General features: G+C 38.3%; 1 protein-coding gene across 11 annotated transcripts in view; it reads left to right on the top strand.

Moving 5' to 3' along the window:
- The window catches only part of L3MBTL3 (L3MBTL histone methyl-lysine binding protein 3), a 127,507-nt gene that overhangs the window by 61,929 nt on the left and 52,154 nt on the right, over positions 1 to 13,424 (top strand). For all 11 annotated transcript variants that reach the window (XM_019420634.2, XM_019420630.2, XM_019420631.2 and 8 more), the window contains 3 exons: positions 1,550 to 1,626; positions 6,640 to 6,725; positions 8,770 to 8,880. In XM_019420634.2, the coding sequence (XP_019276179.1) occupies positions 1,550 to 1,626; positions 6,640 to 6,725; positions 8,770 to 8,880 (274 nt within the window). The remainder of the gene's footprint in view (positions 1 to 1,549; positions 1,627 to 6,639; positions 6,726 to 8,769; positions 8,881 to 13,424) is intronic.

The raw sequence follows: 13,424 nt of genomic DNA, 5'->3' as shown, positions 1-13,424 counted from the left end.
TGATTTCTTTCTTCTTGCTTTCCTTCTCTTATTTTCTAGTCATTTCTTCTTGGGCTTCTTTGCCTCCTACTTCTTCTGTTCTCTCTCTGTACTCATTCTCTGGATGGCCTCATCTCTGTTCATGACCTTAGACATCATCCCAAATGCTGATGCTCCCACAGTTACATCTTTACCCTTGATCTTGTGTTTGAACTCCAGATTTTCATGCTCATTATCTGTTTGACTTCTTTACCTGTTTGTCAAACATATTGATAAAACAAACAAAAAGCAAAAAATCTCTCCATTCACCATTTGGAATGCCATAGACTGTGTCTCTAGTCTTCCTGTCTCAGGAAATGGTCCTACATTCTTCTGGTGGCCCCTGCCCCAAACCTTGGGATGTTCCTGACTTCTTCACATCACTCACATTCTGTATCAAATCTACCAGTATATCCTGTTGGTGCTTCCTTGAAAATACAGACTCAAAAACATGATCGCTTCTTATTATCTTCACCACCAGCACTCTGGTTCAGGCCTCCATCATCAACTCTTGCAAAAAGCCTCCTCACAGCCTCATCTCGGTTTCCAATGTGGTTAGTTGTCTGCAAAGCAGTCACAATAATTACTTTAAAAACATGAATTAGATTATGCCACTCTTCTGCCTAAAACCCCCTATATGATACTGTAGTAAACATCATTTTTCTCTGAATAAAATCCCAAGACCTTACCATGCCTAAAGGCCCTTCCTGATATTATTTCCTGTTCTCTGCTTCCCTCAGTGTGTTCCTGACCCAGCTGTGAGACTCCCACCCCACACACAGCCTTTGTACTTGCGTCCTCTCTGCATGGATTGGCTTTCTAGTGTGCATTTGAGTGGCTCAGTTCTTTCTCCACTTTCTTCAGGTGTCACCTTATTTGAGAGGCCACCGTGACTGTGCCGTGTAAAGGAGTATCTTTCCATGTTTGCTCTCTGCTTCCTTCTTCCACCTCTTGTCTGCATCCGTTGTGCCACCAGAGTATTTATTTTGTTAATTTGTTTCCTATCTCTTCCCGGAATACCGCAGACTCCACAAAAGCGGGAACTTCGTATGTGTTTTATGTGCTGCTGTCTCCTCAGTGCCTGTCCCAGTGTCTGGTGCATTATAAACACTCAGTGTTTGAATGAGTGAGTGAGCAAATGAATGAATGAAATGAGTTGTGTGTACGATGAGGACTACATGGAACAAGTCTGATTAGGAGCAACGAATCAGATGCCAGATAAGGCATAGTGATAAAGAGGTCTTGCAAAAATACATGCCTGACTGAAGGAAAGATGAGAGAGAGGAGAAGAAAGAGGTGAGGAAAGGAAAGGAATACCTCCTCTTAATACCTGGCCGCTGCCATTCTAACAGATGATAAAAGCGTGTTTGTTTTTCGAGGGTGATCGAGCTTCGTGCTTTTTGCACGTTTGCCCTTAGAGATGCTGAAATAATTTTAGCTTGCCTGTGTATATGATTATTTATGTACACATTTATTTGTATTTGAGAATTGATCCTGATCGTTACAGTTTTGTGATTTATATAACCTACAGGTGTGAAGCATCGAGCCCACACATTCATCCAGTCGGGTGGTGTAAAGAACATAGAAGAACACTTATTACTCCTCCAGGTTTGTGTTTATTATGTGTCTAACATTATTCTTCATATGCATCAGGAGTCTGCAAACTTTTTCTGTAAAGGGCCAGATAGTACATAACTTTGGCTTTGTAGGCCATACATCTCTGTCACAACTACTCAATTCCAGTTTTAATGCACGAAGCAGCCCAGACGATAAGAAATGAATGAACATAGTTGCTTTGCAGTAAATCTTTACTTGCAAAGAACAGGCAGCTGGTCAGGTGGTAGTTTGCTGACCCCTGATACACCTGAAAGTATATACATTGGCTTGGTCCATAACAGAGTATCAAAGGTTGTCTTCTTTGGAAAATGAGAAGTTCTTTTTAAAAAGATCTTTATTTCTCAAGTTGTCATTCATTTTTAGACTTTTCGTTCATACACATTTAAATATATTATCTGACCACAGAAGTCAGGTGTCTAAAGCTTTAGTGAATGTAGAGAAGGGGACATAGGGGACCGCATTTGTGGGTGGAGCCTTGACCCACATGTCACAGTCAATTGTGACAAAAGTACAATGTTCACATTTAAGTGAATACTTGAGGCTTTAGATTTTTTTTTTTTTAACCTGGATCAGAACTTACACATTCAGTTTTCCTTTTTCTATTGGAGTGTAGTCTCCAAAACAGATTTTGCACCTTAATGCTGGTAGTACCTCTTGTTCGTTTTCTGCAGTTTCCAGGTACTTCAGCCATCTGCCTCTGGCCCCGCGGCCCCTTCTCAGCTTCGCTGTCTCTGTGATGGAGAACAGTGTACCTGCTGTCGAATTGTTTCTTTGTTTTATGTCATGTTGAGTTTATTTTCTTATGCCGAAGAACGGATTCTTTGGCTTCATCATAACCAAGACAGTGAGTTTCCGAGTTGTGTCGCTGTTGAAGGTGCCAGGGCTATCACTGGGTGAAAAGACAGGGCCATCAGCTGATACAGGGCATCAACTGCCCTGTTGCTTATGGGTACTCACGTGAGTGATGCAAACTTCCGTCATCACAGGCAAAGGGTAGCCCCTCGGCTGGCTAAGAGCCAATTTGTGGATGTTGCCGGCAGCACAGATGCATCAAAGCCTCAGTTTAGAGCTTCCGATACTTGTCTCATTCCATTCGAATAGCTGATTTCATGGGGAAGCTTGTTTCCAGTTCCGTGGTGCTGTGTCTTTGTGTCTGATCACTTCCTCAGCCAGGGGACCAACCATCCCAGGGATGCCTGAGATGAGTCCCTTCCGCTTTCTGAGTTTTCTCCTAGGTTAAGGAACCAAAGCCCCTGTCCTTCACTGATTTATAGAGCTGTTTTGAAGATGAAAGAGCATTAACTTAAACCATAAAGTGTTAGTAAAGCAAGACATTAACAGTTGCCTGGCTCAGACATGGAGCTGCCTGGAAGGTTTTCCTGGACAGCTCTCCTGTGTCCTGTGGCTCACACACTGTTAGCAGTCAGTGAATGTCGATCGCACACTTACCTGGTGTCAGTGTTACCATCGGAGTTGCTGTAAGGATTTCCCAGTTTGGTATTGGTCCATTTTTTTTTTTTCTTTACCACCTTTATGGTCATAATCAGAAGTCTGGTAAATAAACACAGAACCAGTGAGTAACAGTGCTTGGTTATGTCGTCACAGCACTGGCTTAAGTACCGTGGGAACGGGTGGTGTAAGGCATGATTGCTGACTTCTTTTTTTTTTTTTTTTTTTAGTTTTTTTTTTTTTAAACGTTTATTTATTTTTGAGACAGAGAGAGACAGAGCATGAACAGGGGAGGATCAGAGAGAGAGGGAGACACAGAATCTGAAACAGGCTCCAGGCTCTGAGCTGTCAGCACAGAGCCCGACGCGGGGCTTGAACTCACAGACCGCGAGATCATGACCTGAGCCGAAGTCGGCCACCTAACCGACTGAGCCACCCAGGCGCCCCCATTATTGCTGACTTCTAATGCGAAGCCAGTCACCAAGTCCTCTGTAGGCTTTCATATCAGTGGAAGAGAAGAAAAACATAGCTTTTTGACACATTTAAAAAATCTAAATTTCATGTTCAAAAGTGCCAAACACAGCGATGTAAGTATAGTAAACACCACTGATTGTACACCTAAAAATAGTTAAAATCATTTATTTTATATGCTATATATTTTACCACACACACACACACACACACACACACAAGTTTAAAAAGAAACTGTCAAATAACGGTTTGTAAGGCCTATGCTGATATTACCTTGGTGCTATGACAAAAAAGATGCCCTTTGTCCAGTCCCTGTTCTCTGAGGGCAGCTTCCTGGCAGGGTCTCTGATGTCCCGTCTGAGAAGGACCCTAGTCACTTACTGTTCCTAGACAGCAGCTCTTCTGCCCCTCCTGTTAATTCATGGATCAGCCCTGCTGGACTCCCCACGTTCATGTTTTTTCCCAAATATGTAGCATTATCTCCTGTTTCCAAAATTAAAGCCTTTATGACTTTTTAAAATGATTTTTATCTTGAATTATCCAATTTTGCATTAATACATGCTTGTTTTTAAAAATTTAGAACGTTTGGGACACCTGGGTGGCTCAGTCGGTTAAGCGTCCGACTTCAGCTCAAGTCGTGATCTCACAGCTCGTGAGTTCAGGCCCCGTGTTAGGCTCTGTGCTGACAGCTCAGGCTGGAAGCCTGCTTCGGATTCTGTATGTGTGTCTCTCTCTCTGCCCCCTTCCCACTTGCGCTCTCTCTCTCTCAAAAATAAACATTAAAAAAAATTTTTTTTAATTTAGACTGAAAATAGAGACAACAGTTGTTCTGTCTCATAATAGTTTGAGTTTGTCCTTGTATCTCTCCAGAAAAATCATTCTGCCTCTGTTTATACACAAACACCCATGCGTGTACAATCAGCTTTAATATTATTTAAACTGGGCAAGATACATTCCTTAAAAATATGTTGTAAAATATTTGTATTTATAGAAATATATTTGCATACTTTTTAAACTTTTATTTTGTGGGGCGCTTGGGTGGCTCAGTCGGTTAAGTGACCGACTTTGGCTCAGGTCATGATCTCACAGTTTGTGAGTTCGAGCCCTACGTTGGGCTCTGTGCTGACAGCTCAGAACCTGGAGTCTGCTTCAGATTCTGTGTCTCCTCCTCTCTCTCCCCCTCCCCCACTCGTGCTCTATCTGTCTCTCTCAAAAATAAATAAAACATTAAAAAAAAAGTTTAAAGCTTTTACTTTGAAATAATTTCAAATGTACAGAAAAGTTGAAAGAATAGTATGGAAGTCATCGATACCCTTGACCCAGAGACTCATTCAAGTTCATCAGTTGTATCAGTGATGTCGTTTGTAGCAAAAAGATCAGACATTGCACTCAGTTGTCATATCCTTCTACTCTCCTTCAGTTAGGCTCTCCTCGACTTTCATGACGTCAGTGTGTTTGGGAATTAGAGATTAGTCATTTTGTAGAATGCTGCTGAATTTGGGTATGCTTGGCGTTTCCTCATGATTGGATCCAGGTTCTGTATTTGGGCAGGAATATCACAGAAACAGCACCGTGTTCTCCCTGCATCCTGAGCGGATGTCAGTTTGTCTCACTATTGATCTTTTACCGTTAATTGACCAAGATGGTCAATTACTTCTTCACTTCTCCACTAACATAGTTATTTTTTTCTCTGTAAGTACTAAGTATTTTGTGGAGAGACACTTGGAGATTGTGTAAATACCCTGTGCTTCGTCCCCATGTCACTCACTAGTTTTAACATCTGTTGATATTTCTCGTATGAATAATTATTCTGACAGTTGCTAAATGCTAATTTTTTATACCATCATTACTTGTACATAAGCAGTTGTTATTATTCTGCAAAGAATAGCTTTTTCATCTTCCTCTTTATTCATTGGTTAATTTATTTCTGTCTGCATGGATTCATATATTACTATTTTCATCAAGGGGTTATAAGCCATAACCAGCATTGCTTACTTTCATGTCCCGATTTTCCCAGATTTGGTGCGTGGGAGTCCCTTTAAGTCAGTTACCATGTCCTTTGACATGTTCTTTGAGAACTTCATTCTTTCTGGCACAGCAAGGCTTATCTCGTACTTTCCCTGATTCAAGCTAAAATCTAAACAGTGGATGTGGTGATGGCTACGGGGTGACGCTGCCTCTGTTTCTCGGAGGATATAGTTAGGAAATACGTTCATGTAAAAAAGTTATATTTATGCGTATTTCTGTACCTATTTCGACATTGAAAACAAAGAATTATATCCTTAGCTCCAATTCATATCCAAGACCACAAAGTTTATTCTAGTTTCCTACTTTCTCTCTTTTTTCGGTCAGTGAGAAACCTGCCTTCCTTTATCTGCAGTATATTTACAATTTTTTTCAGTCCTTTTTAAGTAGCCAGTTTCCCACCACACTGAGTCACTATTAATTCCTGCTCATGTCTGCCTAATGGATTTTGGACTCTGGAGGAAACAAAAGGGGGCAGGAGGAAGGAGGGATAGTTCTTTCTGCATATTTTATTTTATGAATGGTGTTCCATGACTTGATTGTGCTTGTTTGACCTAACAGTATGATGACATATCTGGAATATTTCACATATTAGTGTATGTAAGTCTGCTTTATTCTTTTTAATAAATGCTTTCTATTTCATATGTACTATATATATATTTGCACATTTTCTATATTGTTATTAAACTTATTTTTACACTTTTTCATTGACAGCTGTGCATTTGTCTTTGTGTGCATGAGATTTTATATTAGTAGAAGTAGAATTGCACATTAAAGGGCATTTTTGTTAGTGTGTGTATATCTGTATATAGGACTTACCAAGAATATAAATTATACATACACGTATATGTTAAATTTTCATTTAAAAGATAGAAGAGTCATGATCAAGATGAAAGTAATTATTACAGTTAGGTCTGAGTGTGTTATTCACTTTAAAGTTATTTGGAACATGAACGTAATTTCCTAGATTATGGTAACAATATCTCATAATTTTATAGGTCAGTTTGTGGTTCTGTCATTCTGGTTAAACCTAACAGAGTTTGCTTTTTTCTTTCTTAGGTTATCCAAATGTGAAACATTTTTCTTGGGATAAATACTTAGAAGAAACCAATTCTTTACCTGCCCCTGCAAGAGCTTTCAAAGTGGTGAGTTAATACATTTTACACTATTTCTTTCATTTGTGTTGGCAATAGTGTTCATTCATTGAAATTGCAGAACAGAAAGAGACAGTACTACTGAGCCAGAAAGAGGAAGAAGAGGGAAACAGAAGACCACAAAAGATGTTTTTGACTTCTTACAATTTTGAAAGTCAAAATTATTACAGAGATTTTTTGTCGTTGGCCTCATTTTGAACTTGTTTCCTTGGAAAATAACTGCTTGAATTGGTGTGGAATGAGTTGTTGTGATCCTACAGCAAACTTCTGTTTTTCCAGCTAGATACTCTGAAAAACCGAAACAAGGCAGGACATTGTTTTCTAATAAAAATTGTGTTTGAGAATTCCTTTGGATTTGTTTATGGCAAGCTGCATGCTGTTTTTCTTTTTATTGCTATTAATCAGCATGTTTGATTATCAAAATATAAGGCCATTTGCTTTTATTGTAGTATCTTTCTAACCCAGAGTCCTTGCATCTTACATATAACTTGTTAAGGTTCAAAGGAAACCTCATTTCTCGGCAAGGGAAGAATAAGTGATGAGAGGCATTTTAAATTTTTTTCGTTTTTCCAACAACTTGCTTAATTATTTCTGTTTTTTCATAAATTTAAAGAAGAATATGTTAAGAATTTTAAGAATGTTTTTAATGTAGCATAGTCTATCATAAGTAACACTTGTTAAAATGATTTATTGTATATAAATTGCTAGGGTTTCTAATGATAGAATTAATAAGGGATGTGGGCCCAAATAATAGAAAAAAAAAGAACATGAAATATTTTTGAGAAAATAAGTATATTACGTGAAGAAAAGCCATGTAAAAGAATGTGTATGGTTCCATCTGATAGTAAATTTAGGATTTAAAAATGGATAATTAGAGTTCTGCCTTTCTTAGGAATTTTTACCTGACTCTCTAACTTTATCTCAAGCTATACAAAGAACCACATTGCTCTTTGCTTGAACTCGATAAAATCGTATCAAGATCAGTCTGCATATCACGTGTCACACTGAGACCTGAGAGAAAACTACAATTTCCCTAGTTTGGCCTTTAGGTGCCTGGCATTGATTGTTTTTTATCCTTTGAGTAATTTTCACACTTAATTCTCTGAGCCACAGTTTTGTTACAACCGCTTCACAGAACAGGGGTGTGAGGCTCAGATGGTTTAAGCAATTTACCCAACATACCCTTGAGCTTGCCTTCGACATCCTGCAACTTTTCTGGAGGTTTACAGGTTTCTGCTGAGTCCTGAGGTGGAGCTGGCTAAGGTGTGGGAGGAGAGGTCTTCCTTTCTCATTCCTGTTCTTACAAGAGTGATTGCATCCCATACGTTTTGATGGCTAATTTTCTTTTTCTAAAGACGTCTCCTGCTTTTTGTTCTCTTGGCCATTTCTAGTCTCTGTCACATCTCTGCCACTTTAATGTTCTTTCTTCTGTTTTCATAAATAATTTTTATGCTTGTTGATTTTTGCCAGGATGCCTCCTCCTTTTTTGTAAAAATTTTTTTTTAATGTTTATTTATTTTTGAGAGAGAGAGAGAGACAGAGCATGAGCAGGGGAGGGGCAGAGAGAGAGGGAGACACAGAATCCAAAGCAGTCTCCAGGCTCTGAGCTGTCAGCACAGAGCCCGACGCAAGGCTCAAACTCACGAACGGTGAGATCACGACCTGAGCCAAAGTCAGAGGCTTAACCGACTGAGCCACCCAGGCGCCCCTCAAGACACCTCCTTCTAACTAACGAGAAAAACTTCTTGCCTTCCCTGTGCCTAATCAAATATCTACAATATTTTGCATTTTCTCTTAAGGTCTTTTGCTTTCTGTTTCCTCCGGCTGGGTGCTCAGGCTGTTTCTCTTGCTTCAGGGTTTGGCCGTGTGATTTCGGATTGTGTTTTTTTGATAAGGACAATGAGGTCCAAAGCTACTGTAGGAACTTGGGAGTTTGAAGGTCGATTCTGTAAATAGCTTATTATTCTGTCTTTGTGACACAGAGCCTACTTTCTCTTCCTCTGAATCTTACCATGTAAAATTTTCTGTATGGCAGAAACCTCCACATGGATTCCAGAAAAAAATGAAGCTTGAAGTCATAGACAAGAGAAATCCTATGTTTATTAGAGTAGCAACAGTTGCAGACACGGATGATCACCGAATAAAAGTGAGTGTTCTCTGTTGTGGTTCTGTTTTGTCTTTTGTTACAAGGTAACTTGGATGGAAACTTCGGCAGATACTTAATTTGTGAAGTCCTAGAATTAAATCAGTAAGACTACAGGAATATGAAAATAAAGTGGCTGTACATCTTTGTCAGTATTTATCCAGTGTTTTCCTTTAATCTATGCAAGAAGTTCTCTTTATGACTGACATTTAATATGTTGTATCTACTTTCTTTTTCCGAGCACACACTCAGAATGTGAAAAGTCATAGATAAGCAAGGGATTTCTTCTGAATACAGTGCATCATTCTCCAATACAAGGCTCTTTTTTTGAAAGCTTGAAGATTAATTTTGATGGGGCTATATTAGATGTAGAATTTTCAGAAGAAAAGTAAAGAAGGATAGCCCTTTCATATAGGACAGGGAAAGAGAAATGATTGTATAAGAAAGTCAGGTTTTAATTAGATTTGGATTAATAAAAGCGAAGTACCTCTCAGAGGGTAAGCGAATGTTCAGGAAGGTGGCTTCGGTCTGTCGTGTCCCGGGTAATGAAGTGAAGTGTAACAGCGGTTCCAGGTGAGGAGCTAGAAGTTATCTCTGGTTCTGGCTTCTGTGTTTCCTTCGGCCTCAAACGAGAGCCCTGTTCATTCCACTTACTTCACTGTGAAAACAGCAAGATGTTAGATCTACGTGATGTCTTGCCGGCCCTTACCAGCTAACAGCGTTCTTCCACTATTCAACATATGTGGTGGTGACAGTGCAGGGGGGTTTATGTGACAATCACGATTTTATCTGGGAAGCGGAGGCTCAGGAAGAGTTGATGAATTACTTATTAATTCTGGCAGTGGCAGAACTAAGTCACAGCCCTAAACTCTAGGAGTCGAAATTTATGCTCTTTAAAAAAATAAATATTGGGGCGCTTGGGTGGCTCAGTCGGTTAAGCACCTGACTTCATTCAGGTCATGATCTCGCAGTTCATAGATTCGAGCCCCACATTGGGTTCAGTGCTGGCAGCTCGAAGCCTGGAGCCTGCTTCGGATTCTATGTCTCCCTCTCTGCCCCTCACCCACTTACGCTCTCTCTCTTTCTCTCTCTCAAAAATAAATAAACATTAAAAACTTTAAAAACAAATAAAAAATAAATCACATATTCAACTATCTGTAATGAGATAATATATAAAAAATTATAGAAGAACATAGAAAACGTGTATCAATGTGGTTTTGTATAAAACAGAAATTTTAATGTTTAATTAGCTATTTTTAAGATTATATAATCATGCAGTGGTTTGGAAATTATAAACAGTGCAGAGTCTGTTAACCTTTTTCAAGTGTATTTTCCTATTAATTGTCCTTGGTGTGATAGTAGAAGTCATAAAGCAATCAGAGTATTTTAGGACTAGAAGTATTTTTTAGATAACCTAGGCTAGTGATTCAAAGAAATGTAGAACTAAGCAAGATACTATTTTTAAAAATCAAATTGGTCAGAATTGAACAAAAAATAAGTGTTTTGGTTTAGGTGCATGAAAAGTTTATTTTTTTCGTGTATTTTCTTGTATTTTTCTGTATTTTTTTTCATGTGTAGCTGGTAGGAATAGAACGTGTCTCAGCCACTAAAGAGCAGTTTGATGAAGCACAAAAGTCTTGAAGGTTGTTTGCCCTTTAATTCAAGAATCTCAGTCCTAGGAATTCATGTTAGGAGAATTAACCAAAGGGAATATGCAAGGATAAAAACTATAAGGAAAACATAGCAGTTTATAGTATTTAAGATTGCAAACAAGCACAGTAAGCTATAGGTAAAGTAAATTACTGTATATGATGGTAAATATTTAAGAAAAATATTTAATATTGGCAAGTGAAAAAACTCAGGTTTACTATTCTGTATGATGTCTGGTATTGTTTTTTAAAAAATATTATGGAAAGAAACTTAACCAAAATAATGACAGTTCTTCTCTTGGGGTGCTAAGATTATGAGTGATTATAAATGATTTTTTATAATTCTAAGTGAATTATAAATGATGAGGTTTTTGGTGTGTTTTTTTTGTTTTGTTTTTTGTTTTTGTTTGTTTTGTTTTTAGTTACCTGGCTTCAGGAACACATATTAATTACTGTAATAGTAAAAAAAAAAATTTAGATTAACTCTGATTTTACATGTGAGAACGTTTTTGACCCGGAGAGGTCAAGTACTCTAAAGTGGGTAGTTCAGTTAGTTAATAGGAAAAGTGTGGACTAATTTTTTAGTTAAGCAAATTCTCTTTCCAATACAACATCCTGGTTGTTTAACACCCAAAACAGAGCTGGCTATGAGGTGTGTAGTTGACAATTATCTTTTCACAGTTAGTGGTATAAATGTCATAGCTAAAGGTGAACCACTGAACAAGTACCTGTGTGTTTATGAAATCCTCAAAAGATCAGCGAACAGGTGACGACCCAGTTTCAGGATTCATCAGACTTCTGAGACTATAAAAAGCTTTCATTAGTAGGAGTTTTTCTAATGCTATGGGAGATGACGAAGCAAGAATGCCTATCTTTATTATTCAGGAGGAGAAAGAGTATATAGAGACTAAGTCCTTAGTGCAGCTTAATATTTTAAGTTTCTTGGGTATAGAATCAACTCTTCAGCTAAATAAGATCAACCTTTTAGGCTACATGATATAATATATTTTATGCCTTAAGTTATTACAGGTAAACATTTAAAACACATGTATTTCACCAGATGCTGAAAGAAAACAAGCAAAATGTTTTTGCTCTCATCTGTATGTTCTGGGGAGAGTTAGAACATACGACAGGCCCGCCCCGTCCCTCCCCACACTCACTTCTGCTTCCTCACAGGCAGGAATTTTCCTTTTTTTTTTTTTTTTTTAGCTGCTTCTTCTGACATTTTATCCCTAATTTTCTGAAATAATATCTGTGTTCTGCTGTTTTCTCAGCCCCATCAATTTTAGGTCCAGTGTATTTCCTTCCTGTTAGGGTAGTTCTGGATTAAGCTCTTACCATATCCGTTCCTTCACTGTATCTTTTCACTAGCGACTTCACATGTTTTTAAAATGTTTTCTCAGTCTTCTGTATTCATCTTCTCATGAGTAAATAAATCCTGTTGGCTGCTGAGCAGAACAGTTTTTTTCTTATGACGTTTTTTTTTTTTCTGGAGTCAGTAGCTTCTTGTGTTTTGGTTTTTTAAATTTTCTGTGCTCATAGTATCAGATGTTTACAAGTGCTCCAATAAATCTGATGTGTCTTTCTGTCAAAAGCCCAAGTATATATATTTTTTAAATGGTTATTTATTTTTGAGAGGGGGGAAGGGAAGGAGAGAACGAGCAGGGGAGAGGCAGAGAAAGAGAGGGAGAGAGAGAATCCCAAGCAGGCTCCCCACACTGCCAGCACAGTGCCCAACCTGGGGTTTGAACCCACGAACCTTGAGATCATGACCTGAACCAAAATCAAGAGGCAGGTGCTTGACCAACTGAACCACCCAGGCGCTCCCAACTGTATTTTTAATAAGCCTTCTGTCTGTATCTTTTCTTTCTTGACTCTTTTTCCTATGACTTAGCAGTCGCCCATGGTAATCTGGATAGTTCTCTAAGCCTTATCCTGAACTTTCATCCTGAGACTGCTCTTTGCTGGCAGACTATGTTGTGTTTTTCTTTCTTTCTTTTTCTTTCTTTCTTTCTTTCTTTCTTTCTTTCTTTCTTTCTTTTCTTTCCTTTTCTTTTCTTTTCTTTTCTTTCCTTTTCTCTTCTTTTTTTCTTCCTTTATTTCTTTCTTCCTTTATTTCTGTTTTTTTCAATCACATACTTGTTTTTCTTAGTGTTCTCTTATCATGTTGAAACACATCTTTTTGTAACCTTCTAAGAAAGGGTATATGAAAAGCCTCTGCTTTTGGCTCCTTGCACATCTAGAAATATCAATATTACTAGTCTTACATTTGATTCATACTATGACTAGGTGTAGAATTCTAGGTAGGGAGCCATTTTCCCTCAGAAATTGAAAGCCTTGTTCTGCTGTCTTCTCACATCCATATCGACTGACCTTAGACCTCTAAGGCCATACCAGTTGTTCTGCTCTGGGTGAGTACTCATGCAGAGTACTCGGGCTTTTTACTGTGGAGTTTCATGTCCTCCAGTTTTTGCACATGTTTCTTGTATTACTAGTTGATGACTCCCTGTTGTCATCCTGTGTCTTCTCTTTCTGGAAGTCCTGCAGCTCTGGTTGTTAAACCCTTTTGAATGGACCCCTTGATTTTCTTAAACTTTCTTTTTATGCTTCTCTGATTTTTTTATTCTACTTGTTTAGAGAGATATCTACTCTATTTTTCAAAACCCAGGTTGCTTTTTTTAAAAACTTTTTTAATGTTTATCTTTCAGAGACAGAATGTGTGAGCGGGGAGGGGCAGAGAGAGAGGGAGACAGAGGATCCAAAAGGGGCTCTGTGCTAACAACAGAGAGCTGAAGCTGGACACTTGACTGAGCCACCCAGGCACCCCATGTTTTAAAAAATATTTTTATGTTGCATTTTTAATTACAATTCTGATTTTTTTAATTTTTGAGAGTTTTT

Source organism: Panthera pardus, unplaced genomic scaffold (genome assembly GCF_024362965.1).
Source record: "Panthera pardus isolate Hobbes unplaced genomic scaffold, ASM2436296v1 HiC_scaffold_17, whole genome shotgun sequence".
Lineage (NCBI taxonomy): Eukaryota > Metazoa > Chordata > Mammalia > Carnivora > Felidae > Panthera > Panthera pardus.
Note: the sequence above shows the minus strand (reverse complement) of the source record. Positions and strands in the feature narration are given on the sequence as shown.